General features: G+C 42.4%; 1 protein-coding gene across 4 annotated transcripts in view; it reads right to left on the minus strand.

Annotated features, from left to right (window-relative positions):
• The window catches only part of TAB2 (TGF-beta activated kinase 1 (MAP3K7) binding protein 2), a 130,532-nt gene that overhangs the window by 11,720 nt on the left and 91,087 nt on the right, over positions 1 to 27,725 (minus strand). For all 4 annotated transcript variants that reach the window (XM_034765446.1, XM_034765447.1, XM_034765448.1 and 1 more), the window contains 2 exons: positions 16,739 to 18,251; positions 492 to 652 (listed from right to left, as the gene is read on the minus strand). In XM_034765446.1, coding sequence (XP_034621337.1) covers positions 492 to 652; positions 16,739 to 18,251 — 1,674 coding nt within the window. The remainder of the gene's footprint in view (positions 1 to 491; positions 653 to 16,738; positions 18,252 to 27,725) is intronic.

Here is a 27,725-nt window from a genome sequence, read left to right on the forward strand (position 1 = left end):
GTTTGCTCCCTTTTAAACTATCCGCACAGATCATCTTGTTATACAATTGACAAGACAGATGAAGCATGAGAGGAGAAGGTGGCTAGAATGCTGGTGTTAGAAGGCGTGCTATGAAACAGATTGTAAACAGAGACTCTAGACTGAAGCCCTAGTTATTCATGTCTGAGACCTTCAAACTAGCCTATTGAAATGCGGTCTCCATGGTACACCTCTACCCCGATAGAACACAAATTCGGATATAACGCAGTGAAGCAGTGCTCCGCTGAAAGCCACTGAGAAAGTTCAGTTAGTGCACAACGTAATTGCCAACTTAGCCGTTCTTGCTATGTGGAGCATATTATACCTGTTATATCTGTATCTGGAACAACACTGGTTACCAATTTAATTCTAGATACAATGTGCCATTAAATACATTATTGTGTCATTTATTTTATTAAAAAAGATCATGCTTATGGGTTTGAATTTTACAGCATATAGAGATTTTGACTTACTGAAGGAATTTGGGAAACAGAATTCGATCTCTTCAGGCGCCTTCGTGTCAGATTATTCTCCATTTCATTGACTTCTGATTTTAGTTTATCTAACTTTTTCTTTTGAATCTCGAGTTCACGTTGAAGTCGCTCCATCCTGGCTTTCTGGTGTACCAGTAAAGCTGCAATACATATCAGCAAAACAAAGTCCAATTTTAGCTAATTTATTATCCACCATACTGCAACAGTTGATAAATGAAAGCTAACATCCTCCTGGAAAAATGATTCCATAAGAATGTTTTTTCATGCTTCTCACAAGAAAGCTTCAGCCATGTAAGACTACACATCCCATTATACTTCTGAATAAAGTATGAATCAAGTATTTAATCTGCATTAAAATCTAAAGGGTCTAACATATTATGTCTATGTAGTATTGTCTGGTTTTGTATTGTCTGGCTTTGCAGCTTTGACAAGTTGCAAAATTAGGTAACTGAATAATTCTAATGGTGATCCAGTGAACTGTGCGGTATTTGGAAACACATACAAGCACAACACATTTACCATTTTTGTACTTTTCATCACCTGTTTCTTTGTCAAGAAAAAATTAATCACGCAAAAAATCTAAAGGGTCAGAGCAAGAAAATCTCGACAATAAGTCTTCTCACACTAATAGAAAACAAGTTAAACTTAGCCACATATTACAATTTGTGAAAATAAGCTTTTACAAAACCTAGTCAAAATTGTAAAGGGAAAAGTAAAAAACAAAAACACCCGCAAAATCAAATAACCCTTGTACTGTATTCATCTCAAATACCACAGAATTTTAGGCAAACTATGAATACACTATATGAAGTAGATTTTAAAGTAAGTCATTCCTCTATTACAGAACACACTATGTTCCTTGTATTAAATGCAGTTTTTGGATGTAAACTGAGCCTTCAATTAAACCAGGAGTTTTATTAATGGCAGAGAGATGACATGTAAAACAAGGCAGAAAAATAATCCAAAATTTCACAGGTAACTCTGCTGGAAAGTGGTTATAGTTATTACAGTACATATCGCACATACCATTTTATTTCTGAATTCTGACTCATAACTATTAATATTAGCTTCTAATTTCTGATGCTGTTCAGCGTACCATCACCATTATTCACAAAGCAAATACTCCATGGGGGCTAATATAAACAGGAAGGTTAGGGTTTAAGTCATAGCATTTTAAAAGAGTGAAAATATCACACCAAGTCCAAATCCATTTTGCAGCTTACCCCTTAAAGCAATGCACAGTATTAGACTTCAGCATATCATTTCACTTTCTAGCTGTACATCAAAACAAGGATCACATGTATTTACTGCACTCATTTGGCTTTATTATCTATTTCAGGGGTTCTCGAACTGGGGGTCAGGAGATCGCAAAGTTATTACATGGGGGTTGCGAGCACATACTTCCCAGCTAGCTAGTAAGTCTGCTGTGAAAAGTGATATTAACAAACATACAAATATCATTTTAAAATAGTGTAAATATAAAAAATGTGCTTTTAACTTAGGGGATGGGGGTGTCACAATCAGAGGCTTGGTATGTGAAAGGAGTTGCCAGTACAAGAAGTTCGAGAACCACTGGATTTGATGCACAATGAAAAAACTTGGCAATCAATTCAATTCCTGTATACATATTAGTTCACATTACAGACTGCAACTAAATACATTACTTTTATTGGGACTATGTTCTGTAAAACACTGAGTTAAATTAAACTACTATGTAAATTAGTTGTATTTATTAATAAGTGGTAGTAATAAGGGGCTATTTAAAAAGGGTAGGACAGCAAGGGTAGGACAGTCCCTTACAAATGAAGGGTTCAGATAGATCTGTGATTTGAATAAAAGCTGTAAAAATAAGTGTCTACACCTACTCTATGTTGCAATATTCTATTACTATGACCTCACTATTATTCTGTCTGCTTGTTCATTCACCCACCTATTTATCTTGAATTGACTGTAGGTTCTTTGGAGTAAGGACTGTCCTATGTTTGTACGGTGCCTAGCAGAATGAGACTCCAACCTGATTAAAGCCTAAAATTTAATTATTATTACATAGTCATATATAATGTTAAAAATTTTCAATCATGTCATGTGTTGTTTGTAAAAGTAGTAAAGTAATTCCAACTGGCATGACTTGATGCAGCTGTTTCATTTTCTTTCAGTCGGTTTGGTCTGGTTTAGAGCTGCCTTAAATAATACACTTTAAAGTTACTATAGGGTGGCAATAGCCACACCATAGTAAAACTGCAACACGACTTCTGTTTAATACAAAAGTTTTAAGCTTCTCTAAATCCACATGCATAGTCAGATTGGCTTGAAATATGCTATAGCAACAGAGGGTTCAGGATTCAGCTTTGGTTGCAAATTTGAGTCACATATACAGCCTCTCCTTCTTCCTAATCATCCTTTTTTAAAATAGGCTGGTCTAAACACAAATTTGCATTGAAACAAATGTTGAATTAAAACTAGTTTCGTAGTTTAGTGCAAGTCTGTGTGGACATTTATTTTGGAATAAAAATGGTTAAATAAAATTTAGCTTAATTCAGTTTATTACTTATCTTATGCCTTTTTGCACAGACATGGGAAAAAACACTGGGCACTAACCACATCTATCACTGGACTTCCCCTGAGGCGATCTAGTTTGTCACCAAGAAACAGCTGCAAAACCTGACTGTAAAGTTATTGGGTTTTTTTTGGGGTGGGCGGAATTCCTAAAATACAGCACCAGGAGATTTTTCACTAGAAAAATTCCTTTATGTGGAACCATACTGACTTTCCCATGGATCATCAGTAGAGTTGAGAACCCTTATAACCACAGCATAGACCTTTAACACTTGAGCTTAGGGAAGTCACTTCAAGTCTCCTCAACTTTGAAGTGCATAGAAATATTTATCAACCAAGACCATCACTACCCTAGGGAAAAACAACACATCCTTTCCTCCCCACATTGAATCTTGCAGATAAGATGATTTTTTGCAACTTCTCAGTTACTTCGGCAATGGATGGGGCTCCATCTTGGTCCTGTCCTGAGCTCTATTACAGGCTTCCTATGTGATGCCAGGCAAATCACTTGAATTAGGTTTGTATAGAACACACCCTACATCTGTGAGATTTGGGAGTAATAGCAGCCTTGTGATTAATGCACTGGATTGGGACTATGCAGACCTGGGTTCAAAATCCTGGTTTGACCACAGACTTTCTGACCACAGGTATCACAAGGCTTTGTTTTCACTAGGAAAAAAACGGGGCGTTCTTAACTCAAGTTAACTAACTTGAGGTAAAATTCCTAGAGAAGACAAGCTAGCAGTTGCATACGTATTATGACAGAGACTTTAATTACAGCACCCCGCCTCATTCAGTGCACAAGATGGATCTGCTCTAGAGATAATCAGGGTTATGTAGTCAATTGGGCTGTTCTCTGTAGCATACTCGGCCTTTGTCGCAGAAGCTAGAAGGTGTGTAGTGAATGAGGCAGTGAACTTATGGAAGAAAAAGGATGATTGTATAATTAAGGCAGCTGAGCACTACTCTGAAAAATGGCTTCTGGTCATGTAATTAAAGACCGCATCATACTGCATACTACACACAAAAGGGGCCAAATAAGGATTGCACAGACTATGTAATTTACTAGGTTTTTGAAAAACAAACATCCATCCATCACTAGAACTGTACTGACTTTCACATGATGCATCAGCATGGTTGAGACCTTGAGATCCACAGCAGACTTCTCTATTACTTGAGCAAATAAAGCAAATGGGAGTAGTAATTTATCCTCTTTGTGGACCAGCCACTAGAGAGACAGACACTTTGCCAGTGGGTTTCACAGCTATTCTGAGAGCTGAGGACTATTGAGACTCAGGAATCCTAGGATCTGGAAGGGAATCTGCTCTAGCAGTCTGTACCATTCTGACTCCTTCCTCCTCTATTCCTTTCTTTGTTCCCCTTTCCCTCTCAGCCTACATTCCCTTCTCCCCTGGCCTCTTTGTTCCCATCCCTGTCCCCAAGCTCCTGCTCCTCATCCCTCTGCACTGAAGTCAGGCTTCTTTCTCACTTCCTGGGCACCAGCAGAGGAGCATTAAGAACATAGGAGAGACAGGCTACCCTGTTCTCAGTTCTGGTGTCCAGAGCTACAGCTGGTAGGGGCAATTGCAGAAAAAGTCCAGCTCAGCCCCTACAGCTCCAGAAGGGAGCATGTTCAGTAGCTCTGTGGAAACTATTCGTGTGTTGTTCAGCTGGCAAGCAGGAGCAGTGCAAGGAGGGAGCATTCTTAGTTCAGATGCAATCTATAGAGAATTTTGCTGCTGAACTTTAAACCTCTAGTGAGCATGTGAACATGGAGATTTTTCAGAGGCTTATAACTTGGCCAAACTTGGGTGGAGTTTTATGGTACAGTACAAGGCACATTCCTGACATAAGGGTGATAGCCCTGCTCAATTTCAAGTCCTTGCACCAACTCCTTCTCCCCATCATGGCTTCAAAAGGTACATTGTTGTAGCAGCAAGCCTCTTGAGATTCTCAAAGTGGGAGTATGTGGAGGGCATGTCTCTATCCCTAGCTCCTGCAGAGAAGGGAAGTACAAAACCCCTTCTCTCTACATTAAGTTTCCAATGTTGGGTAGAGACTTCTCAGCTCATCCTCCCAATACTGCTGCTAGCTAAGCTCACAAACCCTTGACAATCTGACCCCTCCAATGCTACAGGGGTTGCCCTTGAAGAACGTCAACTTTAAGTCTGACTCTCCATTTCCTGTTTTCCCAAGGTTTGTTTTCTGTTCATTCTTCTACTGTTAGCATTCTTGTAAGGGGAATGTAGGAAGACTAACACTGAATGTCAAGGTTTGAGTTTTAGGAATTAAACTCTAAGAGCTAGTCCATACTTAAAATTTAGATGAAACTATAGCTATGTCGCTCAGAAGAATGAAAAATTCACACCCCTAAGTGCCACAGTTAAACCAACCTAAGTCCTTGTGTGGATGCAGCTAAGCCAACAGAAGAATTCTTCCTTCAATCTAGCTACCATCGCTCAGAGAGGTGGAGGTGGATTACCACATTAATGAAAAAAGTGCCTTCATTTTTTATGTAAAGAATATATAAAATTTTTCAGCATCCAGAGACTAAAAGGTAGCATCAAGTTCTGGAAGACAAGGCCATTTTACTGCAGAACTAAAACAAACGTCAAATTTATCTGTAAAAATTGCAAATTTGTACATAAAGGATAAATCACTTTCGCAAAACAAGTTGCAAAAGATACTAGCAACTTTTTTTTTTATTATTAAACTTTAACAGCATCACATTATTATACAGATCAGCACATTGCCAAAGGTCCTGGAACTCCTTAATATTTAACTGTTCTATTTGGGGTAAAGGAGAACTGTACAGATTTAACACTTTCGTGCCAGTAGGTGTTGAAAATGTTGAGAAGTAGGAAACAGCCTTCTTTGTCTCTGTAAATTTAAAATCTATTAATTAAACTGCAAATATTTGCATCAACAGGCATTTAATGACTAATGTCAACAGGTCATATTCACAAATACATCATGCCTTTGAAATATGATTTTACCTCCTTAGGTTTTTATGATCACACTCAGACTGGATATGGTTTTCAACTAGCACTATGGGATTTAAAAAAAAAAAAAATAGAAAAGTAAAACTTAATTGTGCAAAAATCTCAAGCTATTAAAAAAAATCTCCCAATTCATCTATTTACATAAAGGAAACCATTGGCAGCAAATACTAATGCAACCTGCATCCATGAACATAGTTAATATTATACATATATATATACACACTTTTGTTGCTGAAGAGGAACACAAATGTAACTACATTGTCTTCATTTTTTTTTCTAAATTACATACACAAGTATATTACAAACTCAAATGAAGCACTCAACAGTTAGGAAAAGCAACTTTCATTAGGCCCCCTTGTGTGTACGCACTATGGTACGGTCTTTAACTTACATGATCACATACTATCTTTTTTACAGGACTCCTTCCTCACTCAGTACACTGCGTAGACTATGCTCACTGAATGAGGTGCTTTTATCGTCACTGTTCAACATACGGCCCAACACTTTATTAACTGTACACAATTCAAACCCTGCTCTGAACACACATTTATTAATTTCTTCACTCCTTTTTCTATGGCGCTCATCACTATAGTATGTGACAACCATTAATGAATTTTCCTTCATAATACCCCTGTAAGATAATGTATTAGAACTGCCATTGTACAGATGGGGAAATAAATACACAGATTATCAGAAGCGTACACTACTCCTGAGTGTCCAACTTGAGATGTCTATGGCCTAATTTTTCAGAGAATTTAGCATTTTATAGCACTTCATGTGTTCAGAGCACAACTCATATTGACTTCAGTTGTAGATGTGAGCGCTCAGCACATCCACAAATCAAACCACAAGGTCTCAAGTTGGACATCCAGAAAATGATGAGCACACAATTAGTGATCACCTCTGAAAAGTTTTGTTTAGATGACTTTTCCAGTATTCCATAGGAAATTTGTGGCAGAGATAGGGATAGAATTCAGTTCTCCAGGGTAGCATGCCTTAGCCGTAGCATAAGACAACCCTTTTTCTTCCTGCAGTGTTCTGCCTCATTCACTATATATCTTCCATCTTTGGCAACAAATGAGACAAAGAGGACTTACAGACAACAGCCTCATTTACTACACAACCCTGATTCATTCTCAGAGCACGCTCCATCCTATGCACCGAATGAGATGGGGTCCTGTAGAAGAAATAGTAGGTGATCATGTAATTAAAAACTATCATAATGCAAGAGCACACGGAGTCCAAATTAAGATTGCACAGACAACCTTAATTCTGTAATTTCCTAACTTCTGAATGCTTCATTTAGCAACAAAACATGTTTTTTGTGTGCAATTTCAGAGGTTTCTAAAAAAGAAATCTGAAAAAAATTCCTGTGTGGAACCATACTGACTTTCCCATGGATCACCAGTAGAGTTGAGAACCCTTATAACCACAGCACAGATCTTTAACATTGAGCTTAGGGAAGTAACTGACAGCAATAGTAGGTTGACGACCTCTATGTGGATGAATCACTAGAAGCAGATAAGGCACACACTTTGCAAGTAGGTATCAGATATTTGCTGCTATTAGAGGAATGGTGGAACTCAGAAATCCTCAGTTCTGTTCCAGATTCTATGGGGACAGTGTGTTCTAGTGGGCACAGATCATCATGCCTGTTCTCCGACAAGACCGACCCCTTCTGCCCTCCAGCCCATCCTCATCCCAGTCCACCAGCTGCCTCAGCAACTTGTCCCAGTTCCCCATAACCTCAGTGTCTTGCCACAGTTTACCCACAAGTCCCAGGGCCCTTTGTTCCAGTCCTCACCCTTGCCACTTCTCAGGCTCAGCTCCTCACCCCTCTGCATTCCAACCAGTCAGCTCCCTCCTCCTCTTGCAGGGGGAGCACTGAGAACACAGGACAGTCCCCCTGTTCCCAGCACCACAACAGTCCCTGGCTACCGGGAAGAGCAACCGCAGCGAGAGTTCTACTCAGATTCTGTAGCCTGGGACTGGACTGTGCCAAGTACAGACAATCTTTAGAGAATTTAGCCGCAAAGCTCTAACAAGTCTCTACTGATAATGTAACTACTGAGGTTTTCAGAAACTCATAAGCATGGCTAAATTTTCACAGGGACAGTAAAAGGTACATCCCTGACACTATGCCAACCTTCCTCTCAAATTTCAAGTCCCTGGGCCAATGCATGGAGGTGCTAGAACTGCTCAATAGAACTGCTGTAGGAATTTTTTTTAAATATGGACAAAACTATTTTCTCCAAACCTTATTCTGAGATACAACTGAACCATTTTGAGTGAAGTTTCTCAAAAAATATTCAACCTGAGGCAGATACCTGGCATGGAAAATTTCAGCCCAAATGAATAAAGTTTGGCAAAATTATAACCAAGTGAAAAAAAAAAACTGGTTACTAACCTTTTGTAACTGTTGTTCTTCAAGATGTGTTACTCATGTCCATTCCATATTAGGTGTATGTGTGCTGTGAGCACCATTGCCGGAGAATTTTCCCTCAGTAGCATCTGTCAGGCTGGCTGTAGCGCCCTCTGGAGCCGCGTGCTTATGCATGGATATAAGGAACATCATCGGCCCCGCACCCCCTCAGTTCCAGCTGGCCAGCTGACTCCGACAGCGGGGCAGGAGGGTAGGTCATGAGCAACACATCTTGCAGAACAGTAGTTACAGAAGGTTCGTAACATTTTAAATTCTTCGAGTGCTTGCTCATGTCCATTCCATGCTAGGTGATTCACAAGCAGTACCTTGGGGAGATGGGCTCGAAGTTCATGGCCATGCTGACTGTAGCACTGCTCTGTCAAAAGTGGGTCATCTTAGACCTGTTGGTTGATAGTATAGTGGGATGCGAAGGTACGTACCGACAACCAGGTCACAGCTCTGCAGATGTCCTGAATTAGGACCGGCACAAGGAATGCTGCTGACGACACCTGGGCTCTTGTGGAGTGAGCAGTTAAGATGACTAGAGGTGGAATCATTCACCTGCTTGTAGCAAATCCAGATGCAGGTGGTTATCCAGGACGAAATCCTCTGGGTTGATACAGATAGCCCTCTCATCCTTTCCAGTATTGCAATGAAGAGTTGCGTGGATTTGCAGAAGGGTTTATTCCTCTCAATATAAAAGGTGAGGAGGGCATATCTAAAATCCAATGAGTGAAGCTGTCATTCCTCAGAGTTCTTGAGAGGTTTCAGGAAGACGACTGGTAGGAAAATGGCCTGGTTGTTATGGAAGTGTGACACAACCTTTGGTAGGAAGGCCGGATGGGATACAGTTGGACCTGGTCCTTGAAGAACACTGTGTAGGGCTGTTCTGACATAAGGGCCTTGATTTCAGAGACTCTCTGGCTGAGGTGCCAGGAAGGTGATTTGCAAGAGAGAAGTACCAGGATGCACAATACTAACGCCTCAAGGTGGGACTCGTGAGCTTTGACAGAACCAGGTTTAAGTCCCCTGGAGGGAAATGGGGGCTCGCAGACCTGAGGATAGTCTTTCCAGCCCCTTGAGAACACTGACCTGCCTTTCACTGGAGGGTGGAAGGCTGAGATGGCTGCTAAGTTCACTTTAATAGATGAGAGAGCTAGAGCCTGATGCTTTAAGTGGAGCAAATAGTCTGAGATCGACTGAAGAGAAGAAAGAGACGGAGACAGAGCATATTCAGAAGCCCAAAAAGAGAAACGCTTCCACTTGGCCAAGTAGGTAGCCCCGGTGGAAGGCTTTCTATTGCCTAGCAAGATCTGCCAAACCTGTTCCAAGCAAGCTTGTCCTTCAGAGTTCAGCCATACAGTATCCATGCAGTTAGGTGCAGGAAGGCTTGGCTTGGGCGAAGCAATGAGCTTTGCAAGTGATCTTGTGAAATCAGGTCTGGACGGAGTGGGAGCAAGAGTGCGGTTGTCACCAAGAGATCCAGAAGCGTGCTGAGCCAAGCCAGGGCTATCAGAATAATTCTTGCTTTGTCCCGTTTGATTTTAGGACTGTGTAAACCAAGGAGATTGGGGGAAAAGGTGAAAACTAGCAGGTCTGTCCACGGGAGCAGGAAAGCCTCGGAAATGGAGTCTGGACTGTGTCCACGCAGTGAACAAAACTGATGGCATTTCCTGTTCTGCCTGGTAGTGAACAGGTCCACTGGGGAGGCCCCCACCTTTGGAAGATGAATCTTGTGACCTCTGGGTGAAGGGAGCACTCATGGTGAGAGGAAAAAGAACTGCTGAGGTGATCCAGCAGTACATTCCAGGCTCCCAGGAGATGTGACACCTTGAGATGAATGGAGGGCTTTGCGCAGAAGTCCCACAGACGGACGGCCTCCTGATATAAAGCCAAAGATCTAGCCCCTCCCTGTTTGTTAATGTAAAATATGGCTGCAGTGCTGTCTGTCAGGACCTGCAACACCTTGCCTGAGATTTGGGGAAGAAACACTTGACATGCTAAGCATACAGCCCTGAGCTTCCTGACATTTATGTGCAGGGAGAGTTCTTCTTGGCACCAGAAGCCTTGAGTCCTGAGCTAGTTGAGGTGGGCTCCCCACCCTAGGTCTGACATGCCTGAGTCTAAGACAACTGATGGTTGAGGGAAAAACAAAAGACATCCCCATCATTACCGATCTCGGGTCTTTCCACCAGTCCAGGGAGGCAAGGACCAGAGGAGGAACCATAAGTACTGAGTCCAAGTAGTGTCTGCTCAGGGAGTAAACTGACACTAGCCACAGCTGGAGAGGCCTGAGGCACAGCCTTGCATGCTGAACCATATAAGTATATGTCACCATGTGCCCCAGTAATCTGAGGCAAATCCGAGCTGTTGTGATTAGGTGGACCATGACATTGGACATCAGGTCCAACATGGTCTAGAATTGGGCCTCTGGCAGGAAGGCCCTGACCTGGATTGAGTCAAGCTCTGCCCCAATAAATTCTATTCTCTAAACTGGGACAAGAGTTGACTTCTGCTAGTTTATGAGCAGGCACAGTGCTTGGAAGGTGGCTCGGACCATGCTGATGTGTTCTGTACTTGAGACTGTGACCGGCCTTTGATTAGCCAGTCATCGAGGTACGGGTAGACTTGTTCACCTTGCCACTTGAGGAAGGCTGCTACGACCACTGTACCCTTTGTGAAAACCCAGGGGGTCGCCAATAGGCCAAAGGGAAGAGTGATGAATTAGTAGTGGTGCTGACCCACTATAAACTTGAGAAATCTTCTATGGCCATGGAAGATAGAAATGTGAAAGTATGTGTCATTTAAGTCAAGGGCAGCATACAAGTCTCCTGGATCCAGAGAGGGAATGATAGAGGCAAGGGAGACCCTACGGAACCTCAGCTTCTTGAGATATTTGTTGAGGCGACACAGGTCCAAGATCAGTCAGAGGCCCCCTTTGGTCTTTGGGGTTAGGAAATACCAGGAGTAAAACACTTTCTCTCTCAAGTCTTGAGGAACCTCCTACACAGCCCTCATATGTACGAGGGATTGCATCTCCTGGACAAGGAGTTGCTTGTAAGAAGGTCCCTGAAGAGGGACGGGGATGGATAATAAATTGAAGGTTATATCCAACCGTCACTGCACTCAGGACCCAATGTTATGTATGACCGTGCTGGCCTGAAGAGTTACAGACAGTCCAAAAATAAAAGGAGCAGCGGATCTGAAACGGTGACTGATACAAAGCCTTTGGGTGCACATTTAAAAGCCTGCTTGGCCTGCCAGAGTATTTCAGACCCCAACTGGGAGGCTGAAGTGGATGGGAGTGGCTGGTGCCGTTTATAACCTCTCCTTTTTCTTTTGTAGGGCTCCTGTATCAGAGGCGCAGAGAACTGAGAAGGCTGCTGGCCTGAAGTGTTTCTTAGCTGACAGAGCGTAATGGTCAAAGGATCATAGGGTGGCCCTCGAATCCTTCAGCCCGTGAAGTCACATGTCCACCTGGTCCGAGAACAGAGAGGAGCCTTTGAAGGGGAAGTGTTGGATAGACTGTTGGACCTCGTGACGAAGGCCAGAGGACTGGAGCCAAGAACGCCTCATGGTGTCAGTGGAGGCCATTGTCCTGGCTGCCAAGCCGGCAGCGTCCAGAGCCGCCTAGAGTGAGGTCCTGGTCTTATCCTCCTCCAAGACGGCAGTGAACTCCTGCCTTGAATCTTGGGGCAGGGAGTCTTTAACTTTAGCCAAGGTGTCCCACAGATTAAAATCCTATTTTCTCAGCGGAGCTTGCTGGTTGGAGACATGTGGTTGAAGGCTACCTGTCGAATAAACCTTTCTTCTGAAACAGTCTAGTCTCTTGGTATCTTTTTGCTTAGGGGTAGCGCTCGACTGCCCCTGCCTATCCTTTTCATTTTCGGCAGACCACCAGGGGCATGCGAGTACAGGTATTTGAACCTGCCTGCTGACACACAATACTACTTCTCTGCCCTATTTGAAGTGGGGGGAGAGGGGGCAGAAAAGAAGGGTTTGCCACAGGTCCCATCACCGCCTCATTAATGGGCCAGGTCACCTTGGAGGGAGCGGCAGCAGCCAGGATATTACTAAGACTGTGTGATGTCTCTGAGCTCCTCAATTTCCAGACCCAGGTTTGCAATGACCTGCTTAAGAAGGTCCTGATGGACTCTGAAGTTATTGTGACGAAGCACATTACTGGGTCCCACAACCCCCTTGTCTGGGGTGGATGAGGAGGAGGCTTGTACCGGAGGAGGGGTGTCTTCCTCAACTATGTCCACTGGAGCCATCTCCTGGACATTGAGGTCTGGTGCCAAGTGGGAAGGAGCGGTAGCCCATCTCTTGGAAACCACCAAGCAGGAGCAATAAAGGGGAGGACGCGGTACTGGGTGGAAACCCCAGGGGTTCCAGTAAGGCCACTGCATTGGCCACTGACCAGGTGCTGGCAGGAGGACTGGCACTGAAGTCTGGTGGTGCATAAGCTGGGTACTGGAACACGTTTTAGAAGGCACATAAGGTTCCCCTTCGGACTCAGAAGAGGAGTCTTATCTCAGAGACCTTTGTACCTGCTTCTGCCTCCATACAACGCTGGGGTTCCGGGAACCGGCAATGGACTGGTGATAAAGATGCCAGAGCAGTGGTTCCCAAACTTTAACACCTGTGAACCCCTTTCACTAAAATGTCAAGTCTCACGAACCCTCTCCTTAAAATGAATATTTCTAGGGATTTTCTCCTTTATCGGAGTATAAATTATAAAAGCAGTGATCTTGGAAATATAAATTTGTTTTTATGACATGCTTATTACACACTATATTATTAATTATTATTTATCATTACAGTATTTTTAGTACATTATGAAAATGGCAACACTCTGCCAAGATCTCACTTTCGTAGCTTGTATCACTTTGAATAAGCCAGTTATAAGACAAGGCTTCTATGTTTCATCAAGGAGTATCAGATCTGAAACAGCATGAAAGTATTTAAGAAGCCAACTCAAAGAGTTCCTCCTACACAAGCATTCAGGTCTTGAGCAGTCTAGGCAAACAACGCACGTTACAACAAAAGCTTAAACTTGTTCTTCATAATAATTTAAAAAACAATAGTAGCTATTTAATTTTAAAAACAGCAAAAAATATCCACCTCTCTTTCCATAAGGAGTCTTGAAGTTTAAATCTCCTCAGTGTGATAGATATGCTTGCTTTGATCTTCTTAGCTCTTGGAATTCCAAGGGCTCCGTGCTGCTGGCCCCGTGCTGCCTGGGGTACCTAGGGACAGCTCTGTCCACCATTAGGGAATTTTTCCCCCCTCGAGAACCCCCTATAACAACATTTCATGAACCTCAGGTTTGGGAACGATTGCCCTAGAGGGCGCTGGGGGGGCCCAGTGCCAGGAAGGAGCCCGACACTCCTGTCCCCTCCTGCTTCTGGTCACCGGAGCGGGTAGGTGTCCCACTGAAGTTGAAGGGACCAGCAGAGAAAAAAGGTCCCTAGCCACTTGGAAAGCCTCTAGGATTGATGGCATTTTCAGATTGCTGGCACCGCTGTGGCTTCTGGGACTCAGAGGGTCCTGCACTGGACTAATGCTCTAGGCAGAGTTGACGTTGACATTGTGCGCTCGGGAGAGGTAGAGTGGCCTAGCACAGGTCTCACTGTGCTGCCTTCTCCCCACTTGTCTCTCTTCTGCACTGGCGAGTGCCCTCTGTTGGTTCACTGCTTCTTGTGCTTCTTTCTTGGCACCAGTGTGTGAACGGTGCAGGAAAGTGCTCGGTGCTAGGGGAGTGCTTCACACCAACGCTGAAGTACTTAATGCCAAATTGGAGTGGCTTGACTCATACTGGTCTGAGGATGGCTTCCCATAGGGATAGCCTTCAGCCTAATGTTTCTGTCCTTTTTAGTGCAGGGTCTGAAGTCCCGACAGATCTGGCAGTTGTCCTTCACGGGAGTTTTCCCCAAGCACTTTAAGTAGCTGGAGTTCAGGTCACCCACGGGCATAGGTTTGTCTCAAGGCTTGAAGCCGGGGCATACCCGTCCCATGGGGCAAAGTCGTCCCTCAACGATAGGAACTATCTATTTACACTAATTATATACACTAATGCTAATTACAAAAAATTTTACAAAGATAGAATCCAAAAACCACTGGGAAGAAAGCAAGAAAGGTTGTTCCAGCAACCACCCCGGGTGTAAGAAGGAACTGAGGGGGTGTGGGGCCAGCAGCATCCCTCATATGAGTGCATGGCTCCAGAGAGCGTTGGAGCCGGCCTGACAGATACCACCGAGGGAAAAATCTTCAGCAACAGCGCACATAATGTGCACACATCTAACATGGAATGGACATGAACAAGCACTCAAAGAACATGGTCTTATTATGAAAAGTATCGGGCAACCTTACCGACAGATGTTGCTACCTGCACCACCTATAAGATTAAAAAATTAAGCTGTTTTGTGACATAAGAGACCCAAATTCAGGAACAACAGCTTGACTTCTGGTTGCTTGGACCAGGCAGATAAATCATGATCATGCACCTCAACTTCTGAATGATTTATAAGTGTAGCAAAGGATTAAAAAAAGCATAGCAGTTCCTGTAGCTGAGTGGAAGAAAATATGTTCCGGAAATCTGGAGCATTCCTCTGAATACAGAACACTTGAGCAGCATTACACATGAGTGAAGGCTGAGGGCCCCTGAGAGGCTAGAAGCCCCCATTAAATAGAGGGGAAGGGACCCCATAAAGTCAGTGCAGAGACAGCTCCTGACACGCAGCTTCATGCTAAGTCCATAGCCCACACCATAGTCTCTGAAAACTTGCCTACCCTTTTGGGACTTAATATACAATTGGGGTTCGGTGTAGGCAGGAATCAATCAGCAGTTTTGGAGGATGAATTAGTTCCTATGCAACCAGCAGCCCTGAAGCAGCGCTGGGCACAGGGAGCTTGGCCTGGTCATGATGCATCAGCTGTTGATTGTAGATGCAGTTAGTACCATAGTAGGAATCATTGTCCCAGGGGCATTTGGAATTCAGAGCAAGGTCTGGTAGGAGCTGCAAGCAGCAGAAGCCAGTACCACAAATATTCTCTCAAGGAAGTCAGAAAAGAAGAAAAACTGTACCAGAAATGCGGAGCACTTGAACAGTATGATCATTATATAAATGCAGGATTTATTTTCCTCCTCATGCATATTTAACAAAAATATTAACGGAGATGGGATTGAAACACCACAGCATTCAAGAACCCCCTAATCTAGACAAGTAGTGCACAAGTTACTTCAATATTAAATTTACCTCATAACAGTTGACCTGAACAACGTTTACAGTAATCTTGGAACAAGTTTTATGTCAATTTCTTTTAATGCTAAATTGGTTGACAATAATTGAAGGGTCTCAAGAAGTTTTGTATCCTAATAAGTATTGGAAGACTCAATCTGCATCATTTCCAAAATATTATTGTATTACGATAATCCTACTCCTCTCTCTTAACAAAATACATAAAATGTTAATCCCGCTATTCTCGTGTGTTTATAAGAGGAGTCCTTATCACTATACAATTCATTTGATTTTCATGTAATCTCATCCCCTTTCCTTCACCACACTACTATTTAGATTCTTTTTCATATTTGTTTATAACATTATATAAATAATACAAGTAATAGAACTTTAAACATCCTTATGGATGTCTGACAATAGAAAACAGCGAGGTAAAAAATTCACTCCTACTCAAATAGCTTCCAAAGTCTGGATTCCTCACTTTCTATATAAAACATTTGCAAAATGAACTAATAAGGAAAGCAATATTCAATGGGAACAGTGCCTGTCAACTGTCATCTGGTTCAACAACCTGTTAGTATGTCTAAACATATGATTTGTTTAAAATCAATTGAAAAATGAGAAATCTTTTTCGGAACAATCTCTTAAAATGAAGTAACCACCTTTCCAGTCTGGTAAAGTAAAGAATTCTCTCTCATCTGCTAATTCAGAAAAGGCTCCACAAAACAGAAGGTGATTATTGATAACTGAACACAAAACAATAGAACCTCTAATTCTACTGTCAGGTAAAAAGTTAAAACTGCTTTACCGTGCAAAGTTAAGGAAGGATTGATTCAAATGTGTGTTAATTATAAATTCATATTTCTGATTTAGAATATGTTCCAGAGTGCAATGAACAGGAGTTATTTTGTCAATTCCAAAATGGCTGATTGGTGGTTCTTGTTTTGAAATGTAAGGGCCAGATAACTTGGTAGAAATCTCTACAATTTACATTAAGAATATTACCTTGTGTGTAGGCAGCATCATCAGATCCCACACTCAATTTCCGTGCATCACTGATCCTATCCACATGTGCTAAAACAGGGTCAGTAAGATGCTGGATACTCTCTGGTTCTGCATAGTGATCAGGAAGGTTTAGAAGATTTGTAGGTTCAAAGGTGGGGGATACTACCCCTGGTGAAACTGCAGGGGGTTTATTTGGAGAAACTGTAATTTTAAAAGTATATTTTGTGTTAGGCTGTGTGACCACCACTCGAGGAGAGGTTACAGTGGTGTTGTTGCCCACTGCTCGACTCTTGGGTGGATGGTGATGAATAAATGCAGGACCCATGCTTACTTGACCAGACATATTCCTAGAGGTGGTAGTTACACCAGGATTTGTTGATATGAAGAGTGTTGGTTGGTTCCGCACAATTTGCTCATCTCCTGTTGTGGCATTTGCTGAAATATAGACCTTAGGTTGATTGCGAGTGATCACTTCATCAGTATTTGGTGGACTGGCAGCTATGTAAACAGTGGGCTGACTTCTACTTAATGTCTGGCTGTTGAGGGAAGAAGGATTAGTGGAAGTGCGAGGACCAGATGAACGCAGCTTTGAAGAATTGTTTCTTTGTGGTGGTTCAAGTTTGATTTCAATTTGGTTTTTGCGAGGTCCTGTTGAGATATTCTGAATGTTATATTGGCTATGGGCAGCAGATTGTGAGCTACCAGATGAATGAATCATGGGTGCTTGTGGAGTAGTGGGTGAACTGATTGGCATATAGACATGAGAAGTTTGGTGGCCTTGTTGGTTAGGCTGTGATGACTGTTGTGATGAGGTATGTGGTAGAGGACTGGATGTAGGAAGAGTAGTCCAGGGACTTGGTTGTGAAGGCTGGTAGACTTGCTGAGGATGCATGGGATTAAACTGAGACACCCAACCTGGATGCTGCTGTGTCTGTCGAGCTGTACCACTTGGAGTTGTAATATAAGGCCTAATATAGATAGAATTTCCCTGTGGACTATTAAGTACAGGTGGAGGTACACCATGTATGTGCAAAGACGTAGGGGTATTGCGACCAGGCTGAATATTTGGGGCTAAAGTTACCATAATGGGGTTGAATCTGGGTGTCTGCTGAGAGAGGCTAGATGCTCCTTTGCTGCCTATGTGAAATCCCAGGTGTTGTCCTGGATTAGAAGTACTAACTGTATTAGCCATTCCAAAGACATTAAATCCCTGTGGAACTTGAGCTGGTGCTGTCTGTGGTTCCTGCTGAAACAGTTCGCTATTGGGCTGACTGCCTTGAAGATGTCCATCACTAATGCTGTGAGTTAAAGTCCTACTTCCATTCATTCTACTTCCTTCTCGTCCATGGTGATACACATTCTGTGACTGCAAATCCAAGTTAAGAGATGTCATGTGATTTCGTAGTCCAGGAATCCCAGAATCATCCGAAAAACCTAGGTCTCCTTCACCGTAGAGATACTTCGTGCTCTCCTGAGACAGAACTGCACAACAGGCATCCAAGTTATTATTATTCTATAAAAAAACAGAGTTTGAAGTTATTGATAAAATAAGGTCATATGCTTACATTGCATCATTATTAAAAAATTACTATGCAGCATCAAATGAAAAGCTTTGGGTTCTTGGCCAGCACAACTGCTGTATGTATGAGGGGCTTGCATGTGAAGCTTACTATTATGAGAACTGTGACTCACTCCCTGGCACCAAGGGCGGAGATTTGCATTGTTGCTGCAGTAGTGACAGGGAGATCCTTGAAAAGCTAATATGGTATGGTACTTCTTAGATGAATACTTTTGCTATTTTTCCCCACTTTCAGAACAATCTTCAGCACTGATCAAGACTCTGCTGAGGGGAAACTGACAGAAGGGTTGACTTCACAGTACCTGTATATTACGAGTAAATAACTTGAAAAACAAAAACAAAATATATGTTTATTTTAAATGTTCTCCTAAACATTTTAAAGACTGATTCCATAACATAATATCATCTGCTGAATATAAAATGGCAAATTTATAAACAGAAGAAACATGCAGATTAAGGAAAGTGCACAAGAGAACATTAAAGATACTTCAAATAAGATTTTAATTTGAACGAACAGCAGCAGCATATGAACAATATTTCATAAGATGAAACTTTAAATAGAAGAAATACTGATTACTGTGGCATATTTAAATATTCGTACCGTCTACACCAAAATTCCCCTAATAGTCCACTACTTTCAAAAGCTTTAAAACAACCTTTTGTATTGGAATAAACTTAACATACAAACTTGAATCTGATGACTTTTTAAAAAATGTAAATAATAATATATAAAAAGAAATGAGCGAAATGTGTTTGATTACCTCGAACGGAGGTAATCAGAAACCCATAACTTTTTTTTTTTTTAAAAACAGTTTAAAAAACAAATTATGCACACTCTTCACTTTTCTCTCTGACTTAACTGGGGGCTCTTAGAGCTTCCAATTAACCTTCTTTAAAAGAAACTAAAAAAAGATGATTGAAATTATTCAGTTTCCTGTCCTGAACCCATAATCATCTTCTCTTTCACCTGCTCATATTTTATTCAACTTTCACACAGTGATATCTAAAGAAAACAAGTATAGTTAAACATATTTCTTTTGTAGTCCAGTGACTAGTATGCCATGACCTCTACCAAAACAAGTAATTATAATCAAATAACGTATTTTGAATAAACGAGGTGTACCAAAAAGCTAAATACATATAAACAAACTAGGAAAAAATACAGATATCAAGGAGAACATATGCAGCACTAGAATAATAAGAGTACTGTTCAAAAGTACAGCTCTCAATACCTATATCAGCAAGACAAATTAACTCATGCTATATGCTTTTTATCAAATTACTTCTATTAACTAGCAGACAGAGGGCCCAATCAGGATCAGAGCCTCTCTGTGTTAGGCACCCCACCAAATCATAGACCACTGTTACTCTGAAGAGTTTATAATCTTAGATGCAACAAAAGTAAGGGGAGAAACCCTAACAAGAAAATGTTTATACAGGCCAGATGCATATACAGCTTGCTGTTTTGCGTCTTGTGAAAAAATACATTATAAAATAAAGATAACAGGACAGGAGCCCGAATGGCCATCTATCTAGCCATTATGGTAAAGCGCTTTGAGAGCCAATTAAAAACATTATATAAAGAGCTAAGTATATTATTATTAGTTGGCAATTTCTGAGAGCTATCGGGTCTGAGAGCTATGAAGGAGGACAAGTTAGTAGTATACATACTAACTTGGGCTGGGCGTTCCAGGGATAATGGGAGACATGGAAGAAGGCATGAAGGTGCCTGTGGGAGAAGCAGAGAAACGGGTGATGGAAGCTCGCACTACAGAATGTTGTTGTAGAGGGAACACTAAGATACAGAAATGGGTAAGTACGGAGAGGCTAAAACATGAGGGTTTAAAGGTAAGGACTAAAAGCTTGTACTTGATGGAGTGGAGATAGGTGACCAGAGGAGAGATGTGAAATATCAGGACACGCGGGGTGGGGGGTGGGGGTGAGGAGGGGGGTTGAGGGAGTGTGCCGGCGGAGAAAAAAAAACCCAAGAGCTGCCAGAGCATAGGAAAAATTGGTGGGGGGCTGAGCACCCACTGGCAGCTCCACGCACTGCCCCCCCCCACACCAGCTCACCTTCACTCCGCCTCCACCTCCCCTGATCTGGGGGCCACGTCCTGCTTCTCCCCCCTCCCTCCAGTGCTTGTGCCACCATACAGCTGATTAGCGCAAGCCTGGGAGGGAGGTGTGAGGAAGAAGAATGAGGCGGGTCCAAGGCGGGAATTTGGGGAGGGACCCAATGGGGGAAGGGGTGGAGGGGCATGAGCCCCCTCCGCCTGTGTGCTGGAGGGCAAAATATCGGGACAATTCGCATCCCGACTGAACATTGGTCAGGACGTGGGACAAACAAGTAAATATCGGGACAGTCCCTATAAAATCAGGACGTCTGGTCACCTTAAGTGGAGAAGGTAGAGCCAGTAAAGGGACAAAAAGGTGACAGACAGAATGACAGACCAGAAAGATCTTAGCAGCAGAATTTTGAATGGAGCTAGGAAAACAGTGGATACTGAGAAGGCCATAGAAGGAAATACAGGAATAATAAAACTAATAATAAAACTAGCCAAGCTTGCGAGGACCATAGGCACAACTTGATAGCATTTTTTCGCTTGGATGTAGTGCAATAACTTTTGAATGCTGAAGCCAATCAATTCCAAAATTTCAGATACTCTCAGCATGACAGACAGAACCCTATTGATTTTTATGAAAATCAAAAGGAGGAAATGGGACATCATCTGTGTATGAAGTCACACTTCTAACAACCTCAAAAAGAACAGGAGTACTTGTGGCACCTTAGAGACTAACAAATTTATTTGAGCATAAGCTTTCGTGGCCCACTTCTTCGGCAGTAGCCCACGAAAGCTTATGCTCAAATAAATTTGTTAGTCTCTAAGGTGCCACAAATACTCCTGTTCTTTTTGTGGATACAGACTAACATGGCTGCTACTCTGAATTCTAACAAGCTGTTTATTGTCTATAGACCAAAGAATGGTTTGATGGCAGAAATGAATACAATACCCCTCATTTTAGCTCTGTTCATATCCAACTGAGTTTAAAATGAAGAACAGGAGTACTTGTGGCACCTTAGAGACTAACAAATTTATTAGAGCATAAACTTTCGTGGACTACAGCCCACGAAAGCTTATGCTCTAATAAATTTGTTAGTCTCTAAGGTGCCACAAGTACTCCTGTTCTTCTTTTTGCGGATACAGACTAACACGGCTGTTACTCTGAAACCTGAGTTTAAAATGTTGACACAATGAAAGAGAAAGACGAGGAAAGGAGATTAACAATATGGGGGGGGGGGGGGGGAAGAGGACAGGAAACAAGAGCTTCTGACAGGAGGAATGGGGGCACATACAAACCTCGTGGCATGAAGTAATAGGGGATACAGAGCTCCAGGAGGGCAGACTGGGCAATGGAGGGCTCACAGAGCGTATAGGAGAGGGGGATTGCAACCAGTTCCTGAAATAAAGGGGAGCTCATAAGCTTGTAGGGATTCAAGGAGTCCCTGATGTGTGCAATACATTTGGCCAACAGAAGCAACAGTGTGCAACTCCCTAGTTTAAACAGGCTTATGCTGTGTCCTATTAACCATTCAACTAGCCTTCTAGTTTCAAGATAAAATATACAAAGAGTAGACATGTTGACAGTAAAGTGTTCTGCTTAACAGCAGCTTTCTTTTATTGTGCTTTTTGTGAAGCAATATTAGCTGCTCCACTGTCAGTTGCAACTGAGTTTTCAATATAAGCTTAATTTTGAACCCCTCTTCTAAAAGCCACAAAAAAACACAACCATTTTTGCCTAAAAACGGATGGGGCAGATTTGGAACAGATGTAAAATTTTTCTACACAATTTAAAGTGATCTGGACAAGAGGATCCTGAAGTCAAGCTATTTTTTGCCATGCTGTAGGAAAACCCAAATTAGATAAAGCGTAATTTAGTTTCTGGGACTTTCCAATTGAAACTTAGAAACCAGGATCAAATTTAGTTGATCAAGACTAGTTTAAAAAATTCTCATCTTTTGATTTTGTAATGCTTCTATGGAATGTCTGCTGTGACAAGCTTAATATAAAATGACTGCTAAGATTATTTCAAACAAACAAACAAACAAGAATCTATAGCCCATTTCTTTTCAGAGAAAATTTCCACTAGAAGGCTGGCTAGGGTCCATCTACTGGTCAACCTCCTTTCCCACAACCCTCACCTCCAAGGCTACCCCTTGGACCTGCACCCCCCTGTGCATGTGCACCTCCCTCCAGAGGCTAGATCTCAGTGAATCTATATGAAGGACTGAAGAAAAGGGAAGCAGAGAGTAAAGGTAAAAGTATGTTAGTTTTTAAATGAGCCTGAATAAGTACTTGTAATTGAAGGGAAATAAAGGTTTGTTATATACACACACCCAGAAAAAAGATTGCTCTGTATACAGTAGCTCCTCACTTAAAGTCATCCCGGTTAACGTTGTTTCATTGCTGATCAATTAGGGAACACGTTTGTTTAAAGTTGTGCAGTGCTCCCTTCTAACATTGTTTGGCAGCCGCCTGCGGCCCCGCTCTCCCCGGCCGGCCGGAGCGCCGGGAGGAGGGTGGCAAGCCCGCCACAGCTCCGCTCTCCCGAGCTGGGCTGGAGCACCGCCCCCCTCCAGGTGCCGCTCCAAGCGGATGCTTGGAGGGCTGGTGCCTGGAGCCGGCCCTGCGTTAATGAGGAGATACTGTATTTACATTTAGGGGTATTACACCGCCTAGTGTTGCCTAACAGCAGAACTTTTCCAAGAAGTGTCCATTGGATCAGAGGTTCTCAAACTTGGGGGTGAGCCCCCTTAGGGGGGGCAGAATGCATTCAGGGAGGAGAATGAGAAGCTTTAGCCAAAAAACCCAAAACTTATTTCACCATTTTTACCCACAGAAATGAATAACTATCAAAGCTGATTCCTCCAAACATATGAGGTCCTCAGATGGTGATATGCATTTTGACGGATTTCTGTTAAGCTTGCATAGCATTATACAAAGTCATGACCATCTGTACATTAATCCGTTTGCTACGACACAGTGTGCATATTTAAATTGTAAGCATAGACCTCAATCACAATTTTGCTTTTGCTTTTATTACAATGGGTCATTGGGTTTATTTGAATCAAAACCTTACTCTTTTTAATATTTAGTGAGAGTCACATGGTGATTTTTTTTAAACTGGTATATGTACTTGTGTGGTGGGGGGTGTATACTACAGAAGCAAAGAAGGGGCATGCAATCAAATAAGTTTGAGAACCCCTCATTGGAGTCCTCTGAAAAGCCTCCCTCCCACCCATGGCTCCAAATGTTCTTAAGACACTGCTACATAAAGGACGCACAATGCCCTCTACCCCCTCAGTTCCTTCCACCACCAGAGACAGAACAAAAAGGGACTCTGAGAAAGAAGGGAAGATGGGTGGGAAGCATGAACATGCAGAGCCATCTCAAAGCACTCTACATGTAAGTAACCTTCATTTCTTCAAGTGGCTCTGCACATTGCCATTGTAATAAGCCAGAAGATGGTGCCTAAGTGCATGCAATCAAGTCCAGAAGGATCAATGGTCTATGCCTCAGGACAGTAGCCAGAGGATTCCAAGTCAAGTTGGGAGGAACCTCGGGGTGGTTGCCTTCTTTGTAAAGTGTGTGGGTGGGGCCTCAATGAAAGGAAGGAGGACTGTGTTGCCCTAGATAGGGATGTGCATGAGCCCAGGGAAAAGAACTTGTGATGGACACTGTATCAGAAAGTATCTTGTGTTTGGATACCTCCTCTACAGTGATATGAGAAGCAACTTCTGCACTTCTGAAAGAATACTCTCACAAGAAGCCTCCATTTGCTGTTAAAATGGGCTAGCCTGTTTCCAAACAGAGAAAGGGAAGGATCCTTGCTGATTGGATCTTGACTCTCAACCCTCATATCAAATCTATTTAGGCCTTGATTTAAAAGACTTCTTTTTATGCTTGCTCTGGAATGATGAAGGCTGCTGAGAACTGTCGATGTCTTTAATTTTATGAGAAATAAGCCAAAAACAACTGTGGATAATACAGTCTCTGATAACAGAAAGGAACAGATCTCCTGCTAGTAGAAGAAACCAAGCCCAAAGAACGGGCCTTCAATCTGGTCTCCAACTTCTCCTGCAATTCATCTTTCTTTTCACTGAAAAGATCTCCCCTTTGAAGGGAAGGAGATCTTCCACTTGAATTCTAGTATCCAGAACCAAAGAGGAGGAATGAAGCTATGCATGTCTCCTCAGAGTAGAGCATTGGCTTCTGCAGTTAACGGAAGAGTCTGAGGCATCAAAGGAAATCCTGAGAATGATCTTTGCCACATTTTGACCCTTCTTTAGGATCACATTTTCCCATCTGCTTTTGTCATCTGGCAAATCACGCCCCCAAAATGCCAACTTTTCCCACAGATGGAATAGACAGCAGGCCATAACAGCTTGGGAATGTGTCACCCTAATACCAAGACATGAAGAAGAACACCTTTCTCGCTAGGAAATCAATCTCCTTCCCCTTTCTATCACTGGGATGAAATGTGGCTATCCATACCTGGACCTGCTACTTGCAGCAGCCACTATAAGTGAATTAGGTACAGGATGCATATGAAAACCTCTCTGAGGGTATCTGATGCAATTTGTCTGCCTTCTTGGATATAGGTTGGCAGGAGTGGACCAAACAGTCTTAGCGGGCTGGAGCATCAAAGATTAGTAAGGACATCATACTCTTGGAGGTACCCCAAGAATGTTAATCAGCGGATTAGATGCCTCCTTCACAGGCACAGAAGACAGATTCAAAGTGGATATCATGCGATCCACCAAACCGTGAAACTGCAGAGCATTCTCAGAAGGGGAAAAGCAAGGCCCACATGCTCATCTGCTGATAAACCATGATCATAGTCTATAGTATGCTCCTATTCAAAAAGAGGAGCTGATATCTTCTCATCCTCTTCTTCAGACTGATCCTTTACAGGTGAAGATGATGCCTACCTTGGAATTGGTGAAGCTTGTCTCTTTCTCAAGTCTCTTTGCTTCTCACTCAGATATGAGGAATGCTCAAAAGCCAAACAGTGCACATCAGCTACCAAAGTGAAGTCTTCTTTGGAACCTAAGATAGACCTAAAACTTGAGCAAGGGTTGAGGCCGGAGCTGAACATTTGGACGGCACAGGATCCAAATACTCAAATCTATCTCCTTGGCTCCTGAAGCTGAGACTAGAAAGAACCTTTGACTTCAGAACCCTAGAAGCTCTGTCAGAATTGGATGGATCTGATAAATCTGACATGCAGGATTTGGCACTAACAGTTGTCACCTTCTCTGGAACTAAGACAGCTGGTGCCAATAGAGTGTCCCTTGGTTCCAACTTCAAAAGCCTAACTGCTAGAGCAGTGGGAACTATAGCTGGACCCAATGAAGGTTCCAATTTCCTAGAACCCTTAGCTGCTTTGACTTCCTGGAAGAAGTGACAGAAACTGACCGCCCAGATGCGGAGGATATAGCCTCAAGGGCCTCCTTAAGGAGAAGGACCTGCAAACTATTATACCTCTTCTTGAAAGCTCCGGCTGTCGAAGTCTGGTAGACAGACCACCAAGGAGGAGAGTGGTCATCCAACGCCAGGAAGATAGCAGGGTATGAAGTCTCTTGAATCCCACTTCTTCAGTTCTGCCATAACCTGGAACTGAGCGAGCTAACTACCTAACAACCTATACTTATCACTGTACTACAAAAGAAAACTAACAACACTAAAAATTAAGGAAAGAACTTCACAGCTGAAAGGACTGGAGAGGTTCATTTCCATCAATGGCAAATATTTGGAACGAACTGAGGTGGTAGAGGGCGCTGCACTCCTTACATAGCTATGCCTTCAGAACTTTTGGAGATGGGTAGAAAGGGGGCATGAGAGTGCTCTAATGGACAGCACTTGGAGAAGTTTCTACCATTCAGCACCACTAGGCAGTATAATATCCAGAAGTGGAATATCCACTAGGCAGTATAATATCCAGAAGTGCAGAGCCTTCTCGAAGAAGGTGGTCCTCTTTACAAGAGCAGATTAACACACTCAGGAAGTGTCAGGAGCAATAAGGAAAGGGCCAAGTCAGAGGTCTATTATGGAAAAAAAAAAATAGGGAAACTATCTTCCAAAGCTCAGCCCACTTGAGAAAAAGTATGTTAAAATAAACGTAAAATAAACATAAAAATCCGACTTATACAATAGTCATAATATTTAGACAATTCAAAACTCCACTGTACCCAAGTGTATAAGAGATAAAATTCACTCACCAGTACCATATATGGACTTGAAAGTGCTACCTTAAGACTTCTCTATTAGTCTTAACTCAGAACTTCCTGGCTTAAGTGAGACTAAGTTATCCTTTTTTTTAAAAAGCTAATATTGAAATAGTTGGAGCCTCACTTATCTTAGTCAAATTAGAGCATATTAAAAACTACAAAGAAAGTCACTGACCTGGTAGAATTCCATCTGTGTGTGTATCTATGGAGTCAGCTCAGCCAGATGCCTTCCACCAGCCACCAGATCTGGGGCTGCCACCAGTAGGGAATTTTGAGCTTCTAGCCCTGCCCAAGTCACTATGCTACCAGAGCAGATCCAAAGCGCTCTTGTTGCTGCAGAAACTGCTGCTGAGTATTTTCTGCCTCTCTGTACTTGGAAGGAATCACAACTTCCCAGGAAATGGAGTCCACCGCAGCCCAAGCCACTGGAGGACCCTAGCACTCCCCACTGGAGAACCCCATTTATGGAACTCATAACATTAATTACTTTATATTATGTATTTAAAACTAAATAACTCCGTCATTTAAATCTTTAGAGAAATGCAATTGTCCATATTACGAACACATGACCTACCCTACGGAAACAAATTTTAAACAAACTGCAAGGTGATGAACAACAGCAGTGCAGGGGACTGGGGTACTATTTCTTGCACACTTCTGCCATTTATCTGCCAGACCTAATTTTCTGGTTCCAGGCCTCTCCCTCAGTAGAAAAATCAACCATATCAAATATTGCCATATTTTGTGATGAGGAGGCGGCTGCCTAGGGTACGACCTATCACAAACAGATTCCAGAAGGTGAAGATATAATGCACGTGACTAAGCCAATGTATCACCTCACCCCAATATACCATTTTTAATGTTAGAAGAACTAAACAGCATTTGAAATAAAAAAAATTAGTACTTTGCAGGGCCAGTCTTAAGCACAAGCATGGTGCCATGCAATTTGGAGAGCAAATATGGCAACTCCATGGGTTGGTCCATTTTCTACTCCTGGGGGAATTCTGTGCCAAAAAATTAAATTCTGCAACAAAAAATTAAAAATTATGCGCCCAATTTCTTAAAATTCTGCAAAGGTCTGCATATTTTATTTGTCAAAATTACACAATATAATCACA

The sequence above is a fragment of the Trachemys scripta genome, chromosome 3 (assembly GCF_013100865.1).
Source record: "Trachemys scripta elegans isolate TJP31775 chromosome 3, CAS_Tse_1.0, whole genome shotgun sequence".
Lineage (NCBI taxonomy): Eukaryota > Metazoa > Chordata > Testudines > Emydidae > Trachemys > Trachemys scripta.